We start from the raw sequence: 14,859 nt of genomic DNA, 5'->3' as shown, positions 1-14,859 counted from the left end.
TGTAATTACCAACAGAACCAATGGCCTAAGGCTACAAAACTAAAGATATAATGAAAGTGTTTTTTACCTTGTCTATGAGTGAACAGCTCGACTGTGGCTCATTTCAATTACAATCAATTTTCTTCCACCTTGTGCACACAAATATGTTTGTGCAAATACAGCCCATCACCACTAAAACAGAATCACCTGATCCTGAAGCATCGATCTGCTCACCGGGTTTGATGGAAAAGCATTTGCTTATGAAGGAACGTCAAACCTGAGTCATGACGCTGTACAACACAAACGAGAGAAATCCAGTTAGTTGTGATGGCACCTTTATTTAACTATTGCACTCACTTCTAGTCGCCGTGGATACCAACAGCAGCTGGACGACCACAGTGTAGAAAAGTACATGCAAAATGTTCTGCAGGATGAAAACATGAAAACACCGTCCTCTCCAAACGTCCCAGTCTCTTTAAACGCCGCTTCTGTTTCCTGCATTGTGATCAACAGAAACATCTTCCTGAGAGGATTCGTCTGACACAAAGACCTGGTCCAGGATCTGCTGGTTTACTGAAACAAACTGGTCTTTGGGATCTTTTGGGATCCATTCTAAAAACTTGACTGCTCCATGCTGGAGAGTGAGGAGGATTTAAAAAGCCTGCTTAGAAAATATTTATGTTCTGGAACACTGAGCACACAAACACTGCGTGTAAATTTTGAATGTGAAACTTCGTTTGACAGAAAATAAAATCTACTTAAGGTACACTGTGTTTTTTTATAGATGTATACCAACACCTCTTGATGACAACTGAGCCAACAACCTAATATTTAATGAAGACTGTGATTGTTTGGAAAGCTCTGGAAAATGTTTATAAGTGGATGTATTCAAGACCCATTTAAGCTAATTTTTGACAAAATGTTTAATAAAAACATCGGCCATGTCATGATTTATCATTGCGAGTTATTAAACTGAATTTCTGACACTGAATCATCGTTTTGAATCTGCACATCTCAGGAGCGAAGTTCAAGTTCTGCATTGATTCGTAACAAGAGCTGCAGTCGTGTCCATGTCATTATGGATAATATACTTTTGTTCCTTTGTGTAAATTTGTGAAGGCACCTATGTAGCACATAACTTTTACACACTTAGTCTAGAAGTTCACCAAAAGGCTAATAGCCTGAGGTAGTGAAGACTGATTTCAGACACATCTTCATTTCTTTAATTCTAGGATTTGTGTGTACTGTGTTCCAGAACCTTCAGAACCTTCACACACCTTGCAGGCCCTGTGTTCTCGTATCTGGGTTCTAGCAGAGCTCACAGGTCCTGGCTGATCTAGAACATTGTGGACTTGATGTCCTGGCTGAAGAAAGTTCCAAAGTTCAGGTCTCTGGACATCAGCTCCTCCTCTACGTTCTCCAGTGCCCACTTGTGTTCCACGATCTCCAGCGCCTCCCACTCGCTCTGAAAACAAACATCAGCATTTAACACGTCAGCGCGTCTGTAAAGACGGGGGTTCAATCCCAGAACAACTGAGGTCTGATGAAACACACTGGAGTCAGAGTTTCTGTTCCATTTAACATTAACTTGAGATTTAACTTGAAGGTTTTGCTGCGAGATGAAGGCTGAGGTTTTATTTAATGAGGCAACGGAGCTGATGAGTCAAAAGTTATGTAGTCAAATGTAAATAAGTAAAATGTTCTTTTATTAACAAAAAGAAACCCTCTCTTAACACACCTCTCTCAACTTTCTGGAAACGATCACCGTCTGTTCCAAACTAGTAAACTAAACATTAGTTTAATCTGACTAACTGTCATTCTCTTTGTTAGTATCTCACCTTAAAAGCCTTGTTGGGGTCAGGGGGCATCGCCATGGCAGCACCTGTCATCTGGTCCTGCATGATCCGTGACTGGTCAGCAGCTACGAGTTAACACATCAAACAGACAAACTTCCATCACTCAAAACATTGTGAAACATTCTACTGAGATGTTCAGGAAATTATTTAAAGAGCAGCTGCATTTCAACTGGTCTGTTGTATTTCTTTCACACACACAAAAAAACATTATCTATGTTGAGTCTTAACAAACGAGAGAGATGTTTTCAATCTCTTTCACAAAACTTCTCTGTACAAACACTGGGCCTCAATCCTGAATGTTTCCTTATTTTGTCTTTAAAATGTGTTTGAAAGCAGGAGAAATCTTTGCACATCTTTTTTGTGAGGCAGATATGTCGGAGCAGGACGAGTGGATCCGAAGCAGCAAAATGCCTGATGAAGGTGTAGTACCAAAAAGGTTGCATTAAATAGTTTGTTGCAAGTCAGACAGTGTTCAAGAGACTCTGGTAAAGAAAGGGAGAGTGGAGCAAGAAACAGCTGCAGTAGGTGAATTACCTGTGTATGTGAGTTAGGAAAACTAAGGGCATATTTAACACACATTTTAGAGAATCAGTGTATTAAAACAGTTTCATGGCTGGACCTCACCACAAACCATAAGAGGAATCTGTGTGTATAAGTTTAACAGTGGTGAGATCACTCATACATTTTGTTCTTATTCACACAAATTAAGATTAAAATGATGCGTTCAGGCACTTCACGACTGAGGTCCAGTGTTTCCACTGTATTGGTCTTGTGTGCAACGTCACCTATAGTGCATCTTCTGCATAGACACAGACAACAACACGGTCACAGGTCAAAGGTCAGAAACTGGCAGTGGGATACAGAAGCTCACCGTTGTCCTGTCCCAGTATGAGGCTGTACATGCTCCTCAGTCCAAACACGTTGAGGAAGTACCAGGACGCTGAGCTCACCCTGCACATCGGGGAGAAACAAAGTGTCCAGATATTCAATAAACAGGACTTTATGAAAACAGGAGTAAACACAGACAGAAATATATTAACATGAGAGTGTATAATCTTTTTTTAAACTCAGACCAGCGGTTATGAAGTACTGAGTCATTTTTATTTAATTCCAGCAGGCTTTATTTAAAAATGTTTTTTGTAAAAACTTAGTTTCACAAAAAACATTTTTCTAAATGACTGTAATGAACTGTTTTTGTTTAAGTGTTTTTAGTCTTTTAAGATGAAGTGCCAAATACTTTCTGGTTCCAGCTTCTTAAATGTCAAGATCTGATGCTTCTGATGAGTTCTCCACTCATTGTGAGTGTTAAAGAAATATTTTGGTCCTAACAGACAAATTCAGATTTCCACTGCTCTGTTATACACAGAGAAACATTGTTATAAGTAAATGATGCACTTTACCATCATCTAAACACAATTTTAGGATATTGTTGGTAAATGTGTGTATTATAAACAGACTGTATGTGCTGCTGAAGCTCTGTGCTCCGTTAATTTTTTACCAGGAAGCATCCAGTGACAGCAGGTCGATCCCTCGCTGTAACATCGGCTTGAACCTCAGAGTCAGAGGGAACGGCACCTTGGCTGGATCACAACAACAACAACAACAAACAATTATTCATCAACAACAGAGGATGAGACAAACATAATGGCTTAAGATCATGAATATGAATCTGATTTATCACAGAACAGTCTCTGGATGAAATAATAAAACCTGCGGTGAATGTAATTTATTCATAATCCTATAATTTAGAGAGTGGAAGATAAAGAGGATCATAACTCTGTTATTTAAGTTGTGGGACTCTTAGGACACAGGTTACAAAAATCAAAGTAACAGACATGAGACATGCTGACGTTTCGTCACTAGTATGGGTTAAACTACAAAAACACTGGACCTACATTTCCCACAATGCATCTTTTCATTTGATGTCTTTTCATGTCTTCAGCTCCAGTGATTCATTCAGGATGTGTCTCACCTTTCTAGAGTACCCTGATTTCTTAAATGTCATGTTTACTGGTTTCCTCCTTGCTTGGCCGTGTGTAAACGTATTTGGCTTTTCACATATGAGCGAGTGCAGGACAAAGACTTCAGACAGGAAACTGTCCATTTAACGAGCGGAACAACAGCACAATTAATTAAATAAAAACTTCAAAATCTGACAGCTAATTTATTAATTTGAGCTTTTTTCAGAGGGTGAAGAATTTTAGACTCTTTGTATAGCACCAAATCATAACATACATTATCTCAAGGCACTTTACAGGGTAAGACCATAAAATATTATAGAGAGAAACCCAACAGTTAATGAGCAAAGACAAACAAAGATGCACATTTTCAATAGTAAAGATTGGATTAATATCTGATGTCAAAACAAACAGTATGATGGTGCTAATGACCGACAGCAGGAGAACTCACTTATGACGAATCCAGAGAAAGCCCAGTTTATCCATCCACCAATCACAATCATGGGCAGGACGTTGGTCAGGTTTCCCTTCATCATGTCCGTCAACATGCTGGTGTCTGAAACACAACGGCAAAAATACATTCTGTAAGATCTGGAGACGTCAAAGTAAACATTGTAAACACCCACACACACACCACAGCCACACACCTGTCATGGGGTTCTTGGGGACGACCTTCCTCTTGACCTTCTTGAAGAAGCCAGTTTCTGCGTTGTTGAAATAATGTTTCCTCATGGCGAAAGACTGAAAAAGTGAAAACACGTTGTGGTTCAACATGTTTGGACACACGTCCACTGTGAGACCGTTTAATCTAAAGGCCTACGACACATAATCAGCTACTCTTCCCTTATTCTGTCAAATTATTTGCGCCAAATACTTAAAGAGAATTTTGAAGTTTCATTTGTTCTTATATCATGTATTACTTGGTGTTTATCAAATCAATCAAACTGAGGCTTAATTTTAAAATATATCATTCACTCAAACAGCATCTCTACAGACCTTGGCAACATAAAAGTAATAAATCTATCCCTTTATTACGACAGCAGGATATATCAAAATAACAGTTCAGTAAAGTTACAGTGTGCCAACAGAAGTTACAAATGTGACAACATTATTACACAGTTACATCCTGTGTCCAAATTAGCAGAACTTCTGGAGGATATTTAGATTATTTTGAAGATATTGGGGAGACTACAAGGAGCTCAGTATCACCCCTTACTTTACAGACTTCATTCAATTAATTTCCAACCTGAAAGGCTAAAATATCTCAAATTCTGTACATGGTATAAACTACACTACAAGCAACATTATAGGCAGCACTCCTGGGGGTGTGGGTCAGGGGGTGGGGAGTGGGTTACTCTGCTCTTATTCTGTTGTTCATTCTGTACTTTCTCTCTTGATAAATGATCCACTTCACAGATATTGTTTACTATGATATTTATCTGTTTGAGGTGTGTTTGTTTGTTTTAAAAGGAAAGGGACATGTGTATATCTGGATGCTGTGTATGATGAAGATCCTACTCTTCAAAATAAAACATACCTGAAACAAAAAAAAATGCCTGTTCCTGACTACAGAATCAACATGAAACTTGTCAAATGTTTACCTGGGAGAAATCTTAGTGCTTGTTCATTTAGAAAACAAGAAGCGTTTATCACAATTCACAAGAGAAAAAAATGCCCCAATATGACGGCAGTTACAGGCAGTAACACTGTGTTCAGACCAACATTATCACTGTGTGAAAAAAGGCAGCCCCCTCATTCATTTTAATAAAACCACTGTGCTCAAAAAGTACCAGTCCAGAAACAGCTAAAGTTGAATGTGACTCAATGGGGCCAAACAAACACGTGCAACTCAAATATTTGATTCATTATGTAGAAGTTGTAAACCCTGCCGCAGAGTTTTATAAACCTCTGTGCTGTGTCTGACAATATATTTCATTTCATTTCACTTGAAGCAACACAGAGCTGCGTTTGCTCCAAACTATTAAGTCATATATTCCAAAACTCTGAATCCCAGTAGGTGTGAGTGAATTTACCTGTCGGGGAATATACTTTCCATTCTCTCTGAGGATGCGGCTGCGCAGGAGCACCTGGCTGAAAGGAAACACCGACATGACTCCAGATTAGTGCCAGTCCCGTCGATCAGTCGATCAGAGACACATGCTGCGTTCAGACAGGCAGCTCAACAAATAAGAGGAGAGCTCACAGGAGAAACAGCAACCACAACCTGCACCACAACTACGAGATGTTTCCATGAAAGCGAAATGTCAAATTTCCGTCATGGCTTGTTTAGCATTTCTTTAGTCTCAGGTCAAACTCTGTCTCACCTGTCAGAGACCTGTTCCAGGTCGACCTTTTTGTCGCTGTGGAGCAGCTGGGTGACGTAGTGACGGATGATCCCGACAAAGAAGGTGATGAAAACAATGGGCAGGACCACCCACAGACGAATACTGGAGTCCAACAAGAGCTCTGGACCGGCCATCGCTCTCTGTTCAACCAGCCAATCGAAACAGATGAGGAGACGCTCTGATGGAAGTAAAAAATATATACATTTTATTATATACACACATATTTACATGCCACCAGCACATACTTGTCAAGTTGTGGTAAAGCATTTGGACCATCAAGAAATACTAAAATTACACTTACACATTTATTAGGAACACCTAGCTGAAACTAATATGACAGTATGAAGGTTTCTGTGTTCAGTTTGTAGTCGTGCTGTACTGTCCTGCATTAAACAGAGGTGGTCCTAAATGGGGTTGACAAAATAATAGAAACACCTGTCCTTATATATATACACACACACACACACACACACACACACACACACACACACACACACACACACACACACACACAGTCTGTTCTGCAAGTTATTCCACACCAATGGGGCGTGATATCTGAAGACTGTCCTGCCAAGATTAGTATTTACTGCTGGAACATAAGGTCAGCCAGTCTTGACATCGTGTATTAAAAGTGGAATGTCTTGGGCATAGGAGCGATGATACATGCAATGGTAATTTCTGGTGTTTACAGTATACAGTTCAACAACATTACAAATGGCAGCACCCAAAATGACTAAAGTTGAATCAGCACATCAACCTTCATGGAGGAGGATTTTGTTTTTTGAATTGTTCACTGTTCAAAGGAGCTTTATAAATGAGGCCACTTTGCCTAAGGTTACAGTTGATAACTATATAATGTTACATATTAACACAGAACAATTTACTGTTCACTCCATCTGTGACATATTAACTTCTAATCATTGGTGGAAAGTAACTAGTAGTTAACTACTAATCTAAGGCACTTAAAACATTTCAGAGGAAAAAAAAATACTTTACAAATCAAGAGTAAAACATATAAAACAAAGATTCTTTGTTTTAATTAAACTATCCAAGATCTTGTACAAGTACAGTTAAAACGGTTATTCAATTAACAGAAAATTAACCCAACTATATTGATAATTGTTAAGGTAATTCTTCATGAAAAAATTCAAAGATTTCATGGTTCCAACTTCCCAAATGTGACAAATGCCTGCTTTTCCTTACAATGATTGATGAATGAGTTTGGACAAAACAAACATGGTTTCACTTTGGGCTCTGGGTTATTGTGAAAGCATTTCTCACTATTTTCTGAATTTTAACAAGCAAAACAATGCATTAATTAATGGTGAAATCATTAGCAGCCTCATATAAAGTGAAACGCTGTTAAAACATTGATGATCTGATGACCATTTAATTATATAATATACAGCGACTATTTTTCTGCACTAAGTACTTTTACGTTTCCTGATTATACTTGCATACCTTTAAAAAATGTCAACGCATGACTTTTACCTGTAATTTCTAGTTAGGTATTAGCACTTTTACTTCCTCCACCACTGATAAGAAGCTAGCTTCATATACATCTACATACTGTTGACTCCGTCCGGCTTTCACTCAGTGACACATTAAAATGAACTGACCTGCTAAAAACAGCAGCAGGCCTGAGGAGCAGCCAACAGCAAACAAAAACACAAGAACCGAACACAATTACAGCTCCTGTCTTTACCTTTAAACGAGCTAATCGTAGATAAACTGACCTTCTCGTGACACCTGACCGGTCTTCATTCAACAACCAGCTAAAGTTAGCATTAGCAAACCGGCTAACTTAGCTAGTTAACCCAGTTACTCTTCGACCTTTGAATTTGTGTTTCTACAAACTGTTTGTTTCACTGACAGTTCATGATCTTTTACAGGCGGTTGTGTACTACCTGTTAGTGAGATTACTCAAAATGCCATGTTTGAAATTAACGTAACTTACCACATTTATGAACTTTGAGAATCAGCAACGCGACAAACACGTTCCCCAGTTTAAAAAAAGACGAAGAAGAAGCACTTCCGGTTCGAGCGGAAACACCAAATACTTATAACAGATAAAACTAAACTAAAACTTCAAGGTATTCTTCTCTTAGGATTTTGAGGAATATAAGAAATTACTACATAACAGAGGGCTTTTGAAAAATTGTAAGTGACGTCTGCTTTAAGGGGTGTCATGTAAGAATAATTACACCAACCTATTTCCGCCTATTTTCTCAACATACTGTACCTATCTACACCGAAAAAGGATTACTCAAATACTGTATTTCATAATAAAAGACAACCGAAGGAGATTCATATGTTACATACCAATATTAAACCATTCTGCTAGCAAGTAATATTATTAAATTATTTATTTGCTTAACTACTTTCTCCCTCCCTCTAACACTGGTTTAGATACAAGGACTACTCTGTCAAACTAGTAATGCAGCCAACAGTAATAGTTTACTTCTAATATGTGTTAATTAATTTGCTTTAGTGGTGCTGGTAGGTGTATTTTTTAATATTGGACAGAGACAGGCTAACTGTTTCCCCCCTGCTTCCAGTCTTTATGCTAAGCTATCAACATCCTGACTCCAGTTCAGTACTTGACAAGCACATATAAGATCTATAACTAGCAAACATCTCATGCTCGGAAGTAAATTAATGTATTTCTTTAAGCGTTGACATGCTCCTATAAGCTTGTGATTATTGGTAAGCTGCTTTATTTCAAAAATGTTTCTGAACCTCTAAACAGATCATTTGAAGTCATCAGTCCACTGTTATGTTAAGGTAGTGTATTGTGTGTCTGTGTGTCTGTGTGTCTGTGTTTGTGTGTGTGTGTAGTCACCCAAACAAAACAGGACACATTTTTCCATCAACATGAACAGATTTTTATATCTTTAGAGCAATAAATATTTCCACTTTGTCCATATCTCTGCAATTTCAAAAACAAAGTACAAGTAATATATATTTATATACACAGCTAAAATTTTCCATACATAATTTTTAAAATAATGTCGTCTCTGTTGACACATATTTGACACTGTACTCGTACAATTTTACAAGGACTATTCCAGTCTCTCTTTGCTCTACATTATAAACAAGAAAGATTTTTTACTCCATAAAGCGGTCCATTGTGTTGTTACGTACAACTAAGACCTCCGGTCCATGCCCTTGTATAGATACACACAACACAGACTGCGTTTACACAGGAACAGAAGACTCCCAACTTTATTTGAACCCGGTCTGATGTGTTTTAATTTTTTTTTTTTTTTTTTTTTAATGTTCCCTGTTTTGCCTGCAGATCTACCAGATCTGTTTCAATTAGCATTAAAAATCTTCTGTTCCTGGTGTAACCCCAGCCAGAGACAAACTGCCTGCTGCCGAGCAAAGTGAGTACTTGCATTGTTATCTTTTATATAACGATGGTTATGTACATTCATGTTTATAATACAATTTCATTCAGTGCAGATACTGTAATAAATACCACATGCAAACTGATAGTGGAGAGCAGACCCGGGCAGAAAAAAAACATATTTAAATTGAGTATTTAAAGAACCATACCTCGGTTTTTGCATGTTCTTAAACTGCATATACGTAACATTACTTCCACAACCATAGGTTTTAGATTCCAGGCATTGATTTTAGTTTATTTCAATGACAATTTACTTGCACATAGCCAATCCATGATTTTGCATGCAACCATTACATTTGAGATTTGAGCAAATCTGCCCCAGAATTGACAAAATAAAAAAACACGGACATGGTAAAAAAAAAAAAAGGAGAGAGTTTGGTCATTTTTGATTAAAAAGTTACTTATTCTGCAACTTTGTCAAATCTCAAATGTCAGAGTTTTCCAAAGATTTTTTGTTAAAAACATTGACTAAAATAAAGGTATACTAGACCTGCAAGTGGATATATTGGGGTTCAAGTACACAGTGCAACTTAGAACCAAAGGTGCAACAACTCACTAGGCTGACATCCTGCAGTGAAAACTGAGATGATATACTCCAGCCTTGAACAACAGGGGAATAATTTAAAAAAACAAAACAGAAAACACAATACAGTTCCAACACTGTGGCTGCTTGAACCCCCAATAAATGCTGACAGTGATGGATGGAAACACTTCCATTGTGTTGGGAGTATTTGCAGCTCATGTGTTGTCAAATTGATGAAGCTGTTTTCTGAATTTGTTTGTGTTTTGTCTATTTGCATGTGTTTTCTGAAGTTGCAGTGCATTGTGCTCTCAGGGCCACCATAGGTTGACACTGAAAGCAGGAAGTCTGGCCAAAGGAAGGAAACAAAAAATCTGAAGGTGTGATTTGGAAAACGGTTGGCAGTTGTGTAAAGTAGATACGATTTGTAGTACAACATGCAAAAACATGGGTATGATGCTTTAAAATGGGAACTTCAGTAAGAATGTGCTTGCTTTAGCTTGGGCATGCAGTGGAACGGGTAAAATGTTGTGTAATCCCTTACGAGGTAGGTTTGATCCAGTGCTCCTCGAGAACTTTGTTTTGTTATTTCAAGTGTGTAGTTAATTGTTTTAGTCTGGATTAGACACGGTGTTGCTGTGACTACTGAGTGACTATAGAATTCCTAGCAGCTCAACAGGTATTGTTTATTTGAACGTTTATTATTTGGTGGCAGAAGTGTTGCTTGTTTCCATGAAAAGGTTGGTGAGAGGCTTCGCTGAGGCTTCACAATGATTCAGAGGTGTCCAGGCATGTGTGTTTACATGAGCAAGAAGGGGTGTGTGGGGGGGCTATGTATTAAAAATGTTAGAACAAGTTGTATGTTAGTCACAGAAAATTCTGGGTTTTGTTGTAAACATATTCAAAATTAAAAAGATTTTAGTACCTCTATAAGATGCCCAAATCAGAAAAGAAAAAAATCATCTCACACTCGTAAGCACATAACAAAATTAAAAATGCTAAAAATACAAAACAGCCCAAGGAGTACGTTATGTTAGTAGAAGCTTGTCACACAACAATATTGATAATAATATCAGCAGCACACTCTAAAAAGTCAAAGGGGTTCTTCAGATTGAAAACAACAGGGGACCCAAGATGGTTCCCTGAGGAACTATGCCAACTGATTATAATCTGTGACGGCATTTCCACAAATCTTGAACACAAAGGGCTATTACAAAAAACATTTTAGGGATTTTTATAGTTTTGCTTTTCTAGATAGGAACCTTAAGATGCTCAAATAGACTGAAGAACCCTGATGAACTTGTGGTTTTTAGAGCATACGTTTTGTTAATTCAAGCAATTCTGAACCTCAGTTACAGATTGATGCTGTTGGCCCCATTGAAAATAGAACACACTGTACAGTTAATATCTACAGTCGGCGCATTCACGTAATCACAGGGAAACTAAAAATGTGTCATTAATATTTGCATTCAGAGCATCAGAGGACTTTCCCACCATCCACCAGTTAAACACTGGTCATTACTGATATGAGGCTGACAAAACCAGCCACTTTGACAGGAAAGCAACCAGCAATGAGAGGTTTATTTCTAGTCAAAAAAGTACAAACGGCTGGTAAAATAGTTCAAGTGGTTGAGGAACTTTCTACCAGCCATCATGGGCTTCCTGCCCTGACATCGGGTGATCTTGATTCAATGGGAGAAAAAAGAGAAAATACACTTCAATACTGGCATGGCATGGTAGGTTTAACTTAAAGTGCAAAAATAAAGTGTAAAAATGAGTTTGTTCAAGAAAATCTCACTTAGTGCTGCATGACAACGAAACTCTGCACTCCAGTCCTGCTCAATGTTAACAAATCCTTCGAGATGGAGTTAAGTCCGGTTTTCAGGTTCCTCTGTGTCTTTGTTGGATGATGAGGGAGACACTGGCTCAATACTTCAGCCTGATTAAAACAATGGCTTGATATTTGCTATTGTGAAAGGATACAATCAATATATAATTGATTTAGATGCTGAATTGTCTCTATATTTCGAGGTGGTCTTCATTTGAACATTATTTTTTAAGATCATTTTATATTTGACCATCCTTATTCTCCATTTTGCTGAATGTGGGATTAAACTTTGTTCACCAGAAAGGTTTTAAAGCTTTCACCTCCTGTTGAGAGAAACTAACACATCTCAGACTGGGTGAGAAATTAACCATTATTTTTTGGCTGGACCACAACAGCAGGGCCAGCCCTATAATCTTGAATGTCTGTTCAGACAGGTCCAGACCTCTGTGAGCTAACCACCCTTACAAAGTGAATATGGAATTAATGTTTGGACGATGCACAACTTGGATTTTCTAAACAGAATAAAACCTTTGTCATTTTAATTTCCCACCCAGTTTAGTAAATGTTTCTAGTGTTAAACCTCCTGAGAACGCATAAGTGGTGTTACATTATAAGAAGATCTTGTTTAATGTACCCTGAAATAACATTTGCATGACTTTATGACTGGGACTCTGTCTTTATTTAGGAACTGTATCTCCCGGCTTCATCATAGACAGACAAGCCAGTGAAACAAAATACTCTGTTTCCCAGACTGTACCCTGTTTGGCACCTTTCAGCATAATCTCCTTGCCTGGCAACATTGAGGGTCACATAGAATATGGAGCATGAGATACAGTTGACATATATTATTATTTCTGACAAATTCAAGCTCAAACTTTCATAGTTTCATAGTTAATAATGAGGAGGGCTTTCACTGCTTTAGTACAAATTGTCAAACAAATCTCCCCTTTCAAAAATAAATTATTGGGAAAACAATGTCAAATGTCAACCACCCCCATTTTAAAGTCCCAATCCAAAACAACAGTATAGCGCCCCCTGCTGAAACCCTGTAATCCACAAACACTAAAGGCTTTTTAGTCATTTTTGCAGAACAAAAGGTAAAAAGACATCTGTAGTTTTTGTTATGATGGCTTATGTAAAGTTTTAAAAAAGTTTATTGTCCATGTAGAAAGTGAAGTTGTCTGTAACCTTCACTAATGCACTTTTTATGGCCAAATAAACGCTGGATTGGGGCTTTAAATTACAACAAATCCCTCCCCCTGCATATAGGATTTTAACCATAGACGCACTGACACTCATTAGCTATTGCACAGGTCATGCATGCCTGTCTAAGACACAGAAACTGCACCATATTAATGCTAAGCACTTCTGCTTCTCAGCAACACCTCATGGCTTGTTAACATGTCAACATCTAAAACAATGGTACAAGTGCTTTTTGTGCGAAAAAACAAAGTGGTGCGAGACAAGTGGGATTTTTGGAATATAAGAAAAGGACTCATCCCATTGTCAGGCTTCCTAAAAGCCCGAACTGTCCCTTCAACCAGCACTGTACATGGTGTTAGCATCGAATGCTAACCCTCGTGTTAAATTCTCAGGCACTGTTCCCTTCACGTCTGGTCCCTGAACCATATGTCCACTACAGCGACTCACAAACTCACAACATGACACGAACACGTCCTCTGTCAATGAAGAATTACAAACATGTCCTCTTGAGTCCAGGCCACCTCAGCAGGGCACTACAAAGGGAAGATGAGGAGATTTTCACCAAGACCGCAGGACTAGGTTAGTGATTTACGTTCTTGGTGCTAGTTGCTCCATGGGCAGGATTTGCCCCTGCAGGGAACAAGTTACCCCACAGACATCTCTCAGTACGTGTGCAAGTCTTTTTACCTGCGGGGGAAGTGGATGTGAAAATAACACAGGCTGAGTAACTTCCTCTTCCCCGCTCTCAGTGCTCTCCTTCTCACCAGGCGGCCATTCTGATACACCTGCATTTGCCCTCCTCCCCCTCCTCCGCCTCTCCTCCTCCCTCTCCTGCTCCCTCTCATTACCGCCCCCCGGTGGCTCACGGCGGGGTGGCGGACCACCGTCCTCGCCTTCTGCCTTCTCACACGACCGTGCTGATCCGGCTGACTGGTTTTGATTTGGGACCGCCCCCTTGCCCTCCACCCACCCCTGGGTGCGGGGAGAGCGGGACGGTCGAAGGGGGAGGTAAGGGGGAGTGCGGAGGGGGAGGTGGGATGGAGGAGAGGGGCGGATACTGAGGAGCGTAGGGCTGCGGAGGTGTCTGGGTGACAAGGCGCGCCGAGGGCGTCTGGGGCGGTGGGGTGGAGAAGATGAAGTGGGTGGAGGGGGAGGCGGAAGGGGAGGGGCTGAGCGGGGAGTGTGTGTGCACGGCGTGGTTGTGAGAGTGTGTGTGAGCGTGGGGGTGGGGCTGAGAGTGCGAGATGGTTAGTGGGAGCTTGGTGCCTCCACCCGGCCGGCCCACCACGGGGTGCGAGTGGTAGAGTCCGTGTGGGGTAGTAGGGGTGACGGGGGAGTGTGGGGACAGCGGTGGGGGTGTGGTGAAGCCCGTGCCCATGTTGTACCGTGGGTGCTGGGCGGTGCCATGTTGCATCCTCTGAAGCTGCTGGGTATGAGAGGGAGCGCAGCCGGGCGGGCCCTGCCGTCGGGGGGCAGAGAACCTGTGGGAGAGGGCGTGGTGCTGCGGGATGCTCTGCATGTGGTAGCGGTGATGATGGTGGTAAGGTGGGGGTGGCGTCTGCTGCTGCTGGTGCCCAGTAACACTGACTCCGCCTCCTCCACTGTTGCCGTGGCAATACTGGGCGTGCAAAGCCTGAAGCTTGGACGGTCCCCCTCCCGTACCTCCTCCCCCTCCAACTCCTCCCGAGTCCGACTGGCCGAGGTTGGCCGATGGGGAGGGGCATGGGGAAGGGGAGGATGGGTGGGGGATGGGAGGTGCGG

At 40.3% G+C, this 14,859-nt stretch overlaps 2 protein-coding genes across 2 annotated transcripts in view; both read right to left on the bottom strand.

Moving 5' to 3' along the window:
- Window positions 1–297: 297 nt before the first annotated feature.
- LOC111673367 (ER membrane protein complex subunit 3-like) lies at window positions 298–8,254 on the bottom strand. Its single transcript, XM_023431127.2, has 9 exons — window positions 8,096–8,254; window positions 6,118–6,316; window positions 5,827–5,884; window positions 4,441–4,534; window positions 4,245–4,349; window positions 3,334–3,415; window positions 2,707–2,786; window positions 1,818–1,900; window positions 298–1,444 (listed from the first exon to the last, which is right to left on the bottom strand). The coding sequence occupies exons 2-9, from the start codon at window positions 6,270–6,272 to the stop codon at window positions 1,316–1,318; spliced, it is 786 nt and encodes a 261-aa protein (XP_023286895.1). The 5' UTR covers window positions 6,273–6,316; window positions 8,096–8,254; the 3' UTR covers window positions 298–1,315.
- Window positions 8,255–14,002: 5,748 nt separating this feature from the next.
- The window catches only part of LOC111673388 (IQ motif and SEC7 domain-containing protein 1-like), a 57,570-nt gene continuing 56,713 nt past the window's right edge, over window positions 14,003–14,859 (bottom strand). Inside the window, exon 19 of the mRNA XM_087169856.1 lies at window positions 14,003–14,791. Coding sequence (XP_087025982.1) covers window positions 14,003–14,791 — 789 coding nt within the window. The remainder of the gene's footprint in view (window positions 14,792–14,859) is intronic.

Source organism: Seriola lalandi, unplaced genomic scaffold (assembly GCF_002814215.2).
Source record: "Seriola lalandi dorsalis isolate HSWRI2012SDOR001 ecotype SW California unplaced genomic scaffold, Sedor1 jcf7180002054917, whole genome shotgun sequence".
Lineage (NCBI taxonomy): Eukaryota > Metazoa > Chordata > Actinopteri > Carangiformes > Carangidae > Seriola > Seriola lalandi.
The sequence above is the reverse complement of the archived record's forward strand: the minus strand, read 5'-3'. Positions and strand labels throughout refer to the sequence as shown.